The sequence below is a fragment of the Panthera leo genome, chromosome F3, assembly GCF_018350215.1.
Source record: "Panthera leo isolate Ple1 chromosome F3, P.leo_Ple1_pat1.1, whole genome shotgun sequence".
In the NCBI taxonomy this organism is placed as follows: Eukaryota; Metazoa; Chordata; class Mammalia; order Carnivora; family Felidae; genus Panthera; species Panthera leo.
Genome location: NC_056696.1, coordinates 48,010,245 through 48,025,577, shown reverse-complemented (window position 1 = coordinate 48,025,577; position 15,333 = coordinate 48,010,245). Strand labels below are relative to the sequence as shown.

Below are 15,333 nucleotides of genomic sequence, written 5' to 3'. Positions count from 1 at the left end.
TACGTTTGTAGCTTTCTATTAAAAATGTTATAGGGGCACTTGGGTGGCTTCGTCGGTTAAGTGTCCAACTTCGGCTCAGGTCATGATCTCACAGTTCGTGGGTTCGAGCCCTGTGTCAGGCTTTGTGCTGACAGCTCAGAGCCTGGAGCCTGCTTTGGATTCTGTCTCTCCCTCTTTCGGCCTCTCCTCACTCAACTCTGTCTCTCTCAAAAATAAGTAAACATTAAAAAAAATTTTTTTTTAATGTTACAATGAAGGGTTGGCTGGGTGGCTCATTTGGTTAAGCGTCCAACTCTTGATCTCAGCTCAGATCTTCATCTCAGGGTTGTGAGTTTGGGCCCCATGTTGTGATCTGCACTGAGCGTGAAGCTTACTTAAGAGAGAGAGAAAAGGAAAAAAATGTTATAATGAAAAGTTTGGTGTGAATATGATTGAAACTGTAAAGTAAAGACAGTAAACTGTACAGTATAGATAGCTTTTTAAGATCTTAAACATTTCAGAGGCATTTGTTCCTGAGTATATAAACATAACAGATCTTAAATGTAACAAATCTCATCTTTATAAATGTGATTGTTTTCCCTGAATATTTTAAAGGCATTTAATTTGAAATGTTTGTGGGTTTTTTTAATGTGTTCCAAAGTAACATTACTTACATCTTTCTAGTGTGAGATTATGTATCATTTATTTATTTTGAAATTGTTCAATGGAAAAAAGATTGACTTGATTTTAAAATGGATAATGATATTTCTGAGAATATTAAAATTGTCAACTTAAGCAAATCATTGAATATTAGAAAAATATTACATGCTTATGGTAACTACTGTGTGGTAATGAACAGTTTAAATTTATTTTCTACCAAAGATTCCTATTACTGCTTCAAGACCAATAACATAAAAGATAAATGAGGGGTTTTTTTTGGTTTTGTTTTGTTTTTTAATGCTTGGGATCATAGCATGGTCAGTAGAGGGGCTGACTGAATGAGAGCTAAATATGGAATTTCTTTGCAGTAATTAAAGTGTTTATTATGTAAAGGAACTCTGGCATCATGTGTCAATTTTTATTCTTTTAAAGGAGGGTGCATCAGCCCGTAAGACCCAGACTCCTGCAGCACAGCCAGTACCAAGACCAGGTAAAAATATAAAACTTTGGCTTTGTTTTCTTTTTTTGTTGTTGTTGTTTGTTTGTTTTTTAATGATCACAGTGAAATTTTTTTGATATGTATAATGCTGTGCAGGAATTGAATTTTTAATTAAAGTATTTATAAAGTAATATAAGAACATTTATTTGAAAACAATAGGTATAGTTGAAGAGATAAAGAAAAGTTTTTTTAAAATGTTTTTACATTCTTAGAAAAATACTGTTTATGTTTTTTTAAGTTTGAGAGAGCGTGAGTGGGAGAGGGGCAGAGAGAGAATCCCAAGCAGGCTCTGCACCCTGATGCACAGCTCGAATCCATGTACCATGAGATCATGACCTGAGCTGAAATCAAGAGTCGATTGCTGACTGAGCCACCCAGGAGTCCCTTTAAAAAGCTATCTATATGTACCCATCCCCTCACCAATTCCTTGTTTGAGTTCCCTGAGAGTACATGTGGATGTGATTTTTCGGCCCCCCGTTAGAAGCATAGCACCATAATTTTAATAGACTCTTCTGTAGCTTTGATTCTTGGACTATCAGATGTCTGTGTTACTGATCATATAAGTTTCTGTAACCAGGTTTTGTAAGGTAAACAAAGGCATTATTGAAGTTATGTTAGAAATATTTTTCTTCCCTCTTCCTAGTTCCTGAAAAGATTGATGTTTATAAATGCATGTAGATACCAACATTATATCCATTTTAGGTGCTTTGGGCTTGACTTTGGTGTGTGCTTTATTTTTATATTTAGCGTAATTACAGTGTTAGGCTATACCACATGTCTTTTTTTACTTCATTAGTGCTGTTGAAAATGCTGTGAAAAAAATTAAAAGGATCAGAAAGGCACAGGCAAGAATTTAGGCGATGTTCCTCTTAAATTTGGCAGTATCAGTAGTGTGGATTTGGATGTGTTTTTATTCATAGTACATTTACAGGCTAACCCTAAAATTATGTAGGTTATATATACTAAATATTTCTGGAAACACTTTAGAAGTATGGTGTGAAGATTATATGTGGCTTATGTTGGAATAATTTTGTAGGCTGTCTCACTGTGTCCTGGATCTGTACATTTGGATCTTGACACGACTAATATTTGCTTTTTTTTTTTTTTTTTTTTTTTTTTTTTTTTTTTTTTTTTTTTAATGACAGTGAGTTTGTTTGAAATCTTTCTCATTCCTGTTTTTGAGAAGGAGTAGGGAAGAAGAATGCTCCATTAGTCACGTGTTGAATTTGGAGAACATTGGATACATTTATTTCAGATGACAGGACTGTCAGACTGTTTTTAAGTCGAGAGGACCATAGAGGTGCCTGGGTGGCTCAGTTGGTTAAGCATCAGACATTGGCTCAGGTCATGATCTCACAGTTCATGGGTTCAAGCCCTGTGTTGGGCTCTGTGCTGACAGCTCTGAGCCTGGAGCCTGCTTTGGATTCTGGGTCTCCCTCTTTGTCTGCCCCTCCCCTGCTCATGTGTGTCTGCTCTCTCTCTCTCTCTCTCTCTCTCTCTCAAAAATAAATAAACAATAAAAAAACTAATAGTAAGTAGAGAACCTTACCAAAAGCCATTATAAGAGTATAAGGAAGCAGGGTAACTGGGTGGCTCAGTCAGTTAAGTGTCTGACTTTGGCTCAGGTCATGATCTAGCGGTTGATGGGTTTGAGCCCTGCATCAGTCTATGTGTTGACAGCTCAGAGCCTGGAGCCTGCTTCGGATTCTGCATCTCCCTCTCTGCCCCTTTCCTGCTTGCACTCTTTCTCTCTCTCAAAAATGAAGAAACATTAAAAAAAAAATTTAAAGAGTATAAGGAAGAGCAATTAAATTCAATAAATATTAGTCGAATACCTTCCATGTACTCAGTGCCAGAAACCAGGAAAAGCTAAGAAGGATCTCTCTTTAGGAAGGAAGAAAGTGAAGGAACTGAGTTGGCCCCCAAAAATATAACATCTGAAGTAGAAAGATACTGTAGAGGTAGTTGAATGATTGATACAGAATTGTTTTTCTTTGGAAAGGAGGGTGGGAGGTTATAGTTGGTCAGTCTAAAGAAGATTGCCTTAAAAATTCAGAAAGAGTTTAAGAGAGTAAATACCACCACCTAAGTGAGGATTTTAACCCAGTTTTGTGTTGTGTAATGTAAAATTGTCTCTCATTTCTCTAAATCATTGTCTCAAAATCATTTGGCAGACAAAGGAAAGGGGTAGGGAGAGGCACTAATACCTAAAGCAGGGTGTTCAAATATATCATGTGATAAAATGAAGTTAAGGGAGCTGGATTCTACCAGCCAGTTTTGTGGCCTTGGGGAAGATCATATGTAAATAAAGGAACTCTGAGTCTTTTCAACTCTTAATATTCTAACATTCTTTTTCAGTTGTTCTACCGAGGTGCACTGGCAATTAAACTGATTGAAATTAATGTGAACTAATGTCTCATAACAGATATTCTGCTGCTCATCCATGTGAGGTCTTCTCTTACTGCTTGACTCCCATAGGTTCTCAGTCCCTACACACCATTTTATTTTTATTTTATTTTATTTTATTTTATTTTATTTTATTTCATTTTATTTTATTTTATTTTATTTTTGAAAAGTTTATTTTTTTAAATTTATTTATTTTGTTAATGTTTATTTATTTTTTGAGAGAGAGAGAGACAGAGTGCTAGTGGGGGAGGGTCAGAGAGATAGGGGGACACAGAATCCGAAGCAGGCTCCAGGCTCTGAGCTGTCAGCACGGAGCCTGACATGGGGCATGAATCCGCAAACCATGAGACCATGACCTGAGCTGAAGTCAGCTGCCCAACCAACTAAGCTACCCAGGCGCCTCTATATTTGAAAAAACTTTATTTATTTATTTTGAGAGAGAGAGAGAGTACGCGTGAGTGAGGAAGGGGCAGAGAGAGAGGGTGTGTATGAGTAAGCAGGGGAGGGGCAGAGAGGGAGAGGGAGAGAGAGAGAAAATCCCAAGCAGGCTCTGTGCTGTCAATGCAGAGCCTGATGTGGGGCTCAAACTCATAAATGGTGAGATCATGACCTCAGCCGAAATCAAAGGGTCCGAAATTTAACAGATTGAGCTACCCAGGCACCCGCCTGTACATCATTTTAAAAGCAAAAATTGGGGCACCTGGTTGGTTTAGTCAGTTAAGCATCAGACTCTTGATTTTGGCTCAGGTCATGATCACACAGTTGTCAGACTGAGCCCCATGTTGGGCTCCACACTGGGCGGGCTCCATGCTGGGAATGGAGCCTGCTTAAGACTCTGTCTCTGTCTGTCTCTGTCTGTCTCTGTCTCTCTCTCTCTCTCTCTCTCTCTCGGTAGCTTAGTCAGTTGAGTGTCCAACTTTTGGTTTGGTATGGAGTCATTGTCCCAGTGTTGTGGGATTGAGCACCGCGTTGGGCTCCTCGCTGAGTGTGGAGCCTGCTTGAGATTTTCTCTCTCTCCCTCTACCCCTCTCCACTGCATGCAGCGCGCTCTCTCTCTGTCTCTCTCTCAAAAAAAAAAAAAAAAAAGATTATCTCCTTCTCCTTATGCTCTCCCCGTCCTCTCACTCAAAAAATAAAGTAAATAAAAATAAATTTTTATAAGTTTTTAGCATCAATAAAACCTGGTTTGAGTGGATGCTAAGCAGTTTGTCGTGTTTGTCTTGATTAGTGAATTTTTCTTCTGTTGTAGAAATGTTTATTGTGTTTGCTTATGGAATGCTGCCTAATTGTTTTTACTAAAGATTTTTTTAAGTTTATTTGTTTTGAGAGAGAGAGAGAGAGAGAGCGCGAGCACGCGCACGAGTAGGGGAGGAGCAGAGAGGGAGGGAGAGAGAGAATCCCAAGCAGGTTCCACACTGTCAGCGCAGAACCTGACTTGGGGCTCGAGGTTAGGAGCTCTGAGATCATGACCTAGCCAAAATTGAGAGTCAGATGTTTAACCAACTGAGCCACCCAGGTGCTCTGATGCTACCCAATTTTGAAGGGATATTGTGTCATATGTGACATGTTCATTATGTTATCTTTTTAAAATTGAAAAAATAAGAATGCTCAAAACATATCTGACAGTGTAGTAGGTTATAGACAGCAATTATGCAGTTATAATAACTGTTACTTGTAGGTAGAATTTGAATCATTTATTTTTTCCCCTCTCCAGTGTGGTAGCTCAAGTATAGAGTTCCATTGTTGATTATTGTTTCCTTTTTATTATTCTTTCACCATGTGTTTATTGGGCACTAATTGTGCCAGGCAAGTCCCTGGGTAAATTTAATATTCAAAAGTGTCTAAAGTTATCCCCAATTTCTAAACATTTCTTTAGAGAACATAACTAACAAAAAGTACATGTTTTTCAGTGGATTAGAGAGGAGAAGCCTTTGATGAGCCATAGTTCTGTCTGTCATTTTCTTTTTAACTATCTTTTTTTAATGCTTATTTATTTTTGAGAGAGCGACTTTGACTTTGAGAGAGCGAGAGAGCACAAATGGGTGAGGGGTGGAGAGAGAGGGGAACAGAAGATCCGAAGCGGGCTCTGAGCTGACAGCAGAGAGCTGATGTGGGCCTCAAACTCACAAACCATGAGATTGTGACCTGAGCCAAAGTCAGACACTTAACTGAGCGAGCCACCCAGACGCCCCTGTCATTTCTTTTTAGATTAAATCTTTTGCACATATCCCTGCTTCCTGCCTCTTTCTAATGCATTTACATTGCATACTTCACTTCTCCAGCTTTAATTTTCCACTTTTATTTCATAGATTTCCTGAAATGGATAGGTGGCCCGTAGCTCTGGTTTATCTTCTTACATGTGATTTTGAGAGAGAGAATTAGCCTGTCGTGTAATTTCAACAGATTGTGCTGATTGTACTATCTCATTCCATAGTTTTAATCTATGTGCCGATGATTTTCAAATTTGTATTCCCAATTCAGACATCTCTTCTTACCTTTGGTATCTTATACAAACAGTCTCTTTAATATTTGGATATGCCATAGACATCTTAAAACTGATGTAAAATCTCTGTTCTCGGATATCTTCTTCATGAATACGTGGTACCACCATCATCTACGTTTCTTAAGCAAAAAATTCAGGAGTTATTATTCATCCTTCACTCTTCACATTTGCTTATTGCTCTTATCTAATATGTCACTGACTTCTGTCAAATTTACTTTTTCTGTGTTTCACATTTGTCTCTTTATCTTCTACCACAACTCATTTGTTTACATAAATTACATTTCTCTATACCAGTACATCATGAAGTCCATGACCTATTTCTGGTTCCCAACAAGATACATATAGAAATTGGTAGTATGATACTGTCACAACATCCACGTGCATGATCATTTTCTAGCAATTCATTGTTACTGCATTTTATTCATTTGACCTTGGATTGGAAATTAAAAAAGCAAACAAAAAAAACCCCTTACCATTACACCTAATTTGAGTAGCACCTTTGTGGACTGTTGTTACGAGTGCTGACTGAGCTTTCTGCTTTCATGTGTGTCCCCTTTTGATCTGTTACCTAAATCTATTGTTTTTCTTTTACAGAAGATGTGACATGAAAATCAAACTATGTCACTTGCTGCCTTAAAAGTTACAGAGTTCTTCAGTGGCACTTAAATACAAACCTAACATTACCTAGAGGCCTTATATAAATTGGTTCCTGCGTGTATTTTTAACCTCATCTCCCGCCACTCTTTCTTTTGTCCCTGTAGTGTGCACATGTACAGTTCCCTATGCACAGCAGTTTCTTCCTGTCTTTGGCATTTGCTCACATTCCTACCTCTTGTCTGGACCATTCGGACACTTGTTCTTTGCAAGTTGGCTCCTTTTCATTCTTGAAATCTTAGTTTAAATGCCACTTCCTTTGAGAGGCTTTCTGTAAGCATTCTAGCCAAAGGATACTTTTCTGTCAGGATATGTTTCTTTTGCTCTTTAATATCACATGTTCAAATTTGTTTATGTGTGTTTGTGGTTTGTGTGCTTGCTTGTTCATGCTCTGGCTCCCCTACTTCACTGGAGAGTCTTTGAGGGCAGGGATTATTTCTGTTTTATTTATAGTAATAAGAGTGCCTTGTACATAAGGCTCTGAATATTTAAGTGAAGACTGTAATTATATTTGAAATCAAACATAACAATAATAATTACTTACTCTCAGCTCGTACATTTTCAGTCATGGCATTTGCTAAAGTGCAGTGGTAGTGTTAGTGGTACCAGGAGCAGTAGCATTTAGCATTTAGCTGTAGCCACAGGGTTCACTAAATATTGAATATGCATGCGCCAAGACCTGATTAAGGAGTTAAGGTGCATTGTTGTCTTTAAGATTCTCACAGCAGTTTCAGGATATAGAAACTATTATTACTGTTTTATAGTTGAGGACAACCGAGACTGAGCAGTCTCTCAATTCGACTTGCTAGGGTAATTTGCCTAGGAAGTGGCAAAATGGGGATAGGAATTGAGATCATCTGAGTACAGATTCTTGCTCTTAATCACTTTGCCATATGGACTGGTGTTATTCTACACTTTCCTCCCCCTCTCACTTTGAATTATGTTTATCATAGGGGTACCTGGGTGGCTCAGTCAGTTAAGTGTCTGACATCCAATCAGGTCATGATCTCACCTTTGGTGAGTTTGAGCCCTGCATCGGGCTCCGTGGCTGGCAGTGTGGAGTCTGCTTGGGATTATTGCTCACTCCTCTGTCCTGCCCCTCTCCTGCTTGTGCGCTCTCTCTCTCTCTCTCTCTCTTTCAAAAAAAAAAAAATCAAGTTTATCATAGTGTGTTTGTCACAGTGTCTGTACCTTGCTCCTTACTTTACTAGGGAACCTATTTATATTTTTTTGTAGCTTTTTTTTAATCAAATCTTTAGGCTTTATTTTTAATATGTGAGCTTTTATATTTTGTCTTTTTCTTACATCACATCTTTTCAGGCTTGATTTTAGTGAATTTTTTCCTAAATTCAGGAGTCCATCGTGAGCTTCTTTACCAAACCAATGTTGTTTCAGTCAAAGATTTCTTTTTTGTTGTTCCCCCTTAGTCATTCTCCTAGCAACTCTTGTCTCCTGTTTATCCATGTATTCTATCCATCCTGTCATTCCTTTATTCCTCTAACAAATACCATATATTTACTGAGACTGTATTATATTCCAAATGATGCTATCTAGCTAATCAAGTGTATCTGTGAATCCTAGTTCTAAAAATGATTTAAGAAAGTTTTAGGTTTTTTTTTCTCAGCAAGAAGAGATGAGGACACTATAATAAATATGTATGTGTGTGTGGACTTCTATTTATATATATCTTTCTCTGCTTTATGTGACTGGAAGAATCCTACTGCTGGACTCCATAGAAGTTTACCACAATAAATAGCTATTACAAAGTATTAAATTAAAATGTAGAATTTTACTACTTTTAAAATAGAACATATTCCAAAAATGCATGTATCCCTTTAAAAATGGTAATCTGTTTTTAACAACTGATGTTGAGTTAGAATTTTAAACTTCCTAAATTTTTATTTATTTTTATGATTTTAAAAAATGGAATTTCTAACACAGTACATGACACATAGAAAGCAATCAGTATGTTTTTATTATATATGTAAATACTGAAAATAGAATGTACAGCATTTTCAAATTCTAAAATATATTAATCTTGAACCAGTCTGATACTACTCTTATTATACCAACAAATGTTTCTGTGCATTATAAAGTCTATTACATATACAAATAATGAGAAGATATGAATATTTGTGTTTTTATAACACATTCACAATTATTAATAATATAGGCAGTTCAAAATAATATAGGCCTTCACATGACTCATTGTCTGTAATGTTTTCTTCTAATAAACAAAAAACAAATGTAACAAAAATGTAAGAAATATTTTAGGTCTTAGTTCCCATTAATACCTTTTTCCTCCCAAATGTTTAAGCACGTTTTCCCCTCCCAGTCCTTCCCACAGTGTTTCGTGTTCTTGTAATATTCTGTTTTTGCATTTATTACATTGGTTATCAGTTAATTAAACTTTTTGCTTCCTTTGCTAGACTTTAAAATCCATTAATGTAGATACTCAGTGTCCACAATGTAGTATATCCACTTTCATTGTTACTACAGATTGTTGAGTATTGGTAGGACATTTTAATGTTTTTGTGAAACAGAGAAGTAAATTATTTGAGAAGATTGAGGTTATTTGAGAAGATTCCAGTATATTTTAAAATTTTATAACTGGTCATATGTAAATACAAATAAGTTTTAGGCCATATCTGTATTTTTATTTTTTACTTTATTATTTTATTTGTATTTGTATTTTGAAAATAAAAATGCGATGTTTCTAACACTCAATTTTTTCCCCTCTTAACAGTTTCTCAAGCAAGACCTCCCCCAAATCAGAAGAAAGGTGAGGTTGTGCCTATTGATTCTAAATTTATTTTAAAAAGTAAAAGTAAATAAGCTAGATTACAAAATGAAAGCTGAGACTCTGTTTGTGAAGTTACACCAAATGTTTGTGCTTGGTAGTCAGTGCTCAGGTCTTACTCATTACCAAATATTTTGAATATTACTACTGACTTAAAATATTTTTTTAGGTCAAAGGAACTAAGATTATAAATTTACAAACTTTAAAGTTTTAATTGGGCAAGTCTATGTCTTTTAATGATAATAACAGCATATTTGGTACCTTTAAAATTTTGTCTTTACAGGATCTCGAACACCCATTATCATAATTCCTGCAGCTACCACCTCTTTAATAACCATGCTTAATGCAAAGGACCTTCTACAGGACCTGAAGTAAGTAATTTGTTAGGATATGGAGATAATGTTGAGAATTAGTAGTTAAGAATTTGGTATTCCTTATTTGGAGAAAACAGAATTTCAGTGTCTGTGCTATCGACTTTACAGATAGTCTGAAATATTATTTTCAAAACAAAGTACAGTTGACTCTTGAACAATCCAGGGGTTTGAGGTGCCGACCCCTGCACAGTTGAAAATTTATGTACTACTTTTGACTCCTGCAAAAACTTAACTACTAGTAGCCTAATGTTGACTGGATGCCTTACTGATAACGTAATTAATATATAACATAACAGTCAAATAGCATGTATTTTGTATTTTATATGTGTTATATACTCTATCCTTATAATAACATAAGCTAGAGAAAAAATTTCATTAGAAGAATCACAAGGAAGAGAAAATACATATATAGTACTGTATTGTATTTATATAAAAAAAAAAACCCATGGATAAGTGGACCCATGCAGTTTAAACCAATGTGGTTCAAAGATCTGCTGTATATTCTTTTCATTCTGGATCCTTTAGGGAAAATTACAGAAATTTTTGGCTAAAGTTCTAATAAAAAGGGTACTATTATAGTAAATTTTAATATGAATTATTTTCTTTTGACTTTTCCCTGAAGAGCTTGAGGAAGTTCTAAAACAAATTTGGTTTCTCTCCCTCTGCCCTTCTCCCAAGTTCTAGTTGAAGAATGGGAAAAGTGATACCAACTTCTGTATATATTAGGTATATACCTTGTGAGGTAGATGGAGGTTGGGAACGTAGTTTTTAATCCAGACCTTAGGAAAAGTTAGTTGAATGAAGCCCATATCTTATGTTAAAATTTCCAGATACTTAGCTTTCTGAGAAAAAGTTTTTAAAGTATTATTGACCTTTATTAGTTCCAGGTGTATAGGGTAAAGATTTAATATTTGTATATATTGCAAAATGATCACCACAGAAATCTAGTTAACATCCATCGCCTTACATAGTTACAAATTTTTTTTTGTTTTTTTTAACTTTGATAAAATAATTTTATTTATTTATTTTTAATTTTAAATCCAAGTTAGTTAACATATAGTGTAAAAATGGTTTCAGGAGTACAATTTAGTGATTCATCACTTACATATAACACTCAGTGCTCATTCCAACAAGTGTCCTCCTTAAAGCCTCTCACCCCATAGTCCTTCTTCCCACCCAACACCCCACCAGCACCCTTCAGTTTGGTCTATGTATCTAAGAGTCTCTTATGGTTTGTCTCCCTCTCTGTTTTTATATTATTTTTGCTTCCCTTCCCTTATATTCATCTCTTTTGTATCTTAAATTGCACATATGAGTGAAAACATACCATATTTGTCTTTCTCTTTTTTAGTTTGCTTAGCCTAATGCACTCTAGTTCCATCCACGTTGTTGTGAATGGCAAGATTTCATTCTTTTGGATTGCTGAGTAATATTCCATTGTGTATATATATAGCACATATACCACATCTTCTTTATCCATTCATCAGTCAGTGGACATTTGGGCTCTTTCCATATGTTGGCTATTGTTGATAGTGCGGCTGTAAACATTGGGGTACATGTGCCCCTTTGGATCAGCACTCTTGTATCCTTGGATAAATACCTAGTAGTGTAATTGCTGGGTCGTAGGGTAGTTCTATTTTTAGAAACTCCATACTGTTTTCCAGAGTGGCTGCACCAGTTTGCATTCTCACCAGCAGTGCAAAACGGTTCCTGTTTCTCTGCATCATTGCCAACATCTAATGTTGCCTGAATTGTTCATTTTAGCCATTCTGACAGGTGTGAGGTGGCATCTCATTGTGGTTTTGATCTCTCTTTCCCTGATGATGAGTGATGTTGAGCATTTTTTTATGTGTCTGTTAGCCATCTGGATGTCTTTGTTGGAAAAGTGTTCGTGTCTTTTACACACATCTTCACTGGATTATTTGTTTTTTGGGTATTGAGTTTGGTAAGTTCTTTATAGATTTTGGATACTAACCCTTTATCTGATATGTCATTTGCAAATACCTTCTCCCATTCCATCAGTTGCCTTTTAGTTTTGCTGATTGTTTCCATCTCTGTGCCGAGGTTTTTTATCTTGATGAGCTCTCAATAGGTCATTTTTGCTTTTGTTTCCCTTGCCTCTGGAGACGTGTCAAGTAAGAAGTGGCTAAGGTCAAAGAGGCTGCTGCCTGTTTTCTCCTCTAGGATTTTGATGGCTCAGTCTTAGGTTTAGGTCTTTCATCCATTTTTAGTTTATTTTTGTATATGGTGTAAGCAGGTGCTCCAGGTTCATTCTTCTGCATGTCACTATCCAGTTTTCCCAACACCATTTGCTGATGTCTTTTTTCCACTGGATATTCTTTCCTGCCTTGTCAGAGATTGGTTGGCCATACTTTCGTGGGTTCATTTCTGGGTTCTCTATTCAGTTCCATTGATCTGTGTGTCTGTTCTTGTGCCAGTACCATACTGTCTTGATGATTACAGCTTTGTAATACAGCTTGAAGTCTGGAATTGTGATCCCTTCAGCTATGTGGTTTTGTTTTTCAGGATTGCTTTGGCTATTTGGGGTCTTTTCTGGTTCCATACAAATTTTAGGATTGTTTGTTCTAGCTCTGTGAAGAATGCTGATGTTATTATTTTGTTAGGGATTGCATTGAATATGTAGATTGCTTTGGGTACTGTCGACATTTGAACAATATTCTTCCAGTCCATAAGCATGGAATGTTTTTCCATTTCTTTGTGTCTTCTTCAATTTCTTTCATAAGCTTTCTATAGTTTTCAGTGTATAGATTGTTCACCTCTTTGGTTAAGTTTATTCCTAGGTATTTTATAGGTTTTGGTGCAATTGTAAATGGGATTCATTCCTTAATTTCTCTGTTGCTTCATTATTGATGTATAGAAATGCATCCGCTTTGTGCATTGATTTTATATCCTGCGACTTTGCTGAATTTCATGTATTATCAGTTCTTTAGTGGAGATTTGCAGTTTTTAAAGTGGAGTCTTTTGGTTTTTCCACATAGAGTATCATATTGTCTGCAAAGAATGAAAGTTTGACTTTCTTCTTGCCGATTTGGATGCCTTTTATTTCTTTGTGTTGTCTGATTGCTGAGGCTAGGACTTCTGACGCTATATTGAATAACAGTAGTGAGAATGGACATCCTTGTCGTTTTCCTGACTATAGGGGGATAGCTCTTTTTTTCCCACTGAGGATGATGTTAGCAGTGGGTCTTTCATATATGGCCTTTATGATCTTGAGGTATGATCCTTCTAACTCTCCTTTCTTGAGGGTTTTTATCAAGAAAGGATCCTGTATGTTGTCAAATGCGTTTTCTGCATCTATTGAGAGAATCATGTGGTTCTTCTCTTTTCTTTATTAATGTGATATATCACATTGATTGATTTGCAGATATTCAACCAGCCTTGCATCTCAGGAATAAATCCCACTTGATTATGTTGAATAATTCTTTTAATGTATTGTTGGATCCGGTTTGCTAGGATCTTGTTGAGAATTTTTACATCCGTGTTCATCAGGGAAATTGTTCTGTATTTCTCCATTTTAGTGGGGTCTTTGGTTTTGGAATCAAAACCTTGTAGAATGAGTTTGGAAGTTTTCCTTCCATTTCTGTTTTTTGGAACAGCTTCAAAAGAATGGATGTTAACTCTTCTTTAAATGTTTGGTAGAATTTCCCTGGAAAGCCATCTGGCCCTGGAATCTTGTCTATTGGGAGATTTTTGATTACTGATTCAATTTCTTTATTGGTTATGGGTCTGTTCAAATTTTTTATTTCTTCCTGTTTCAGTTTTGGTAGTTTATATGTTTCTAGGAATTTGTCCATTTCTTGCAGATTGCCCAATTTATTGGCATATAATTGCTCATAATATTCTCTTACGATTGTATTTCTGCGGTGTTTGTGATCGCTCCTCTTTCATTTGTGATTTTATTTGGGCCCTTTTTTTCCCTTTTTGATCAGTCTGGCTAGGGGGTTATCAATTTTGTTCATTCTTTGAAAGAACCAGCTCCTGGTTTCATTGATCTGTTCTACTGTTTTTTTGATTTCAGTATCATTGATTTCTGCTCTGATCTTTATTATTTAACAGCTTCTGCTGATTTGGGGCTTTATTTGCTGTTCTCTTTGTAGCTCTTTTAGGTGTAAGGTTAGGTTGTGTATTTGAGACCTTTCTTCCTTCTTTAGGAAGGTGTGGATTGCTATATACTTCCCTCTTACAACTGCCTTTGCTGCATCCCAGAGGTCTTGGGCTGTTGTGTTTTCATCTTCATTTGCTTCTGTGTACTTTTTAATTTCCTCTTTAATTTCTTGGTTAACCCATTTATTCTTTAGTAGGGTGTTTTTTATATCCAAGTATTCATGGTCTTTCCAAATTTTTTCTTGTGGTTGATTTCAAGTTTCATAGTGTTGTTTAAAAATATGCAAGGTATGATCTTGATCTTTTTGTGCTTGTTGAGGGCTGACTTGTGACCCAGTATGTGATCTATTCTGGAGAATGTTCCATGTGCATTTGAGAAGAATGTGTATTCTGCTGCTTTAGGATGAAATGTTCTGAATATGTCTGTTAAGTCCATCTGGTCCAGTGTGTCTTTCAAAGCCATTGTTTCTTTCTTGATTTTCTGCTTAGATGATCTTTCCACTGCTGTAAGTGGAGTGTTGAAGTCCCCTACTATTAGTGGTATTATCATCAGTGAATATCTTTATGTTTGTGATTCATAGAATTATATATTTGGGTGCTCCCATGTTGGCATAAATATTTACAGTGTTAGATCTTCCTGGTGGATAGACCCCTTAATTATGATACAGTGTCCCTCTTCATCTCTTGTTTCAGTCTTTGGCTCAAAATCTAGTTTATCTAATATAAATATGGCTGTTCTGGCTTTCTTTTGATGACTATTATAATGATAGATGGCTCTCCATCTCTTTACTTTCAATCTGCAGGTGTCTTTAGGTCTAAAATGAATTTCTTGTAAACAGCATTTAGATGGGTATTGTTTTCTTATCCATTCTGACACCTGATATCTTTTGGTTAGAGCGTTTAGTCCATTGACATTTAGAGTGAGTACAGAAAGATACGAATTTTGTTTCATTGTATTGCCTACAGGCATGTAGAGTTGGTGTTTCAGGTGATGTTCTTGGTCCTTTCTAGTCTTTGTTGCTTTTTGTCTTTTTGTTTTGTTTTGTCTTTTCCCCACTCAATGAGCCCCCTATGATTTCTGGCCAGGCTGGTTTAGTAGTCACAAATTCCTTTAGTTTTTGTTTGTCTGGGAAACTCTTGATTTCTCCTTCTATTTTGAGTGACAGCCTTGCTGGATAAAGAATTCTTGGCTGCATATTTTTCCGATTTAGCACATTGAATATATCCTACCACTCCTTTCTGGCCTGCCAAGTCTCTGTGGATAGGTCTGCTACAACCTGATCTGTCTCAACTTATAGGTTAAGGACTTTTTTCCCCTTGCTGTTTTCATAAT

General features: G+C 36.1%; 1 protein-coding gene across 1 annotated transcript in view; it reads left to right on the top strand.

The window, feature by feature from the left end:
- CDC73 (cell division cycle 73) overlaps positions 1–15,333 on the top strand; it is a 137,511-nt gene that overhangs the window by 86,626 nt on the left and 35,552 nt on the right. The window contains exons 11-13 of the mRNA XM_042926080.1: positions 1,072–1,129; positions 9,448–9,483; positions 9,785–9,872. Of these exons, the coding sequence (XP_042782014.1) occupies positions 1,072–1,129; positions 9,448–9,483; positions 9,785–9,872 (182 nt within the window). The remainder of the gene's footprint in view (positions 1–1,071; positions 1,130–9,447; positions 9,484–9,784; positions 9,873–15,333) is intronic.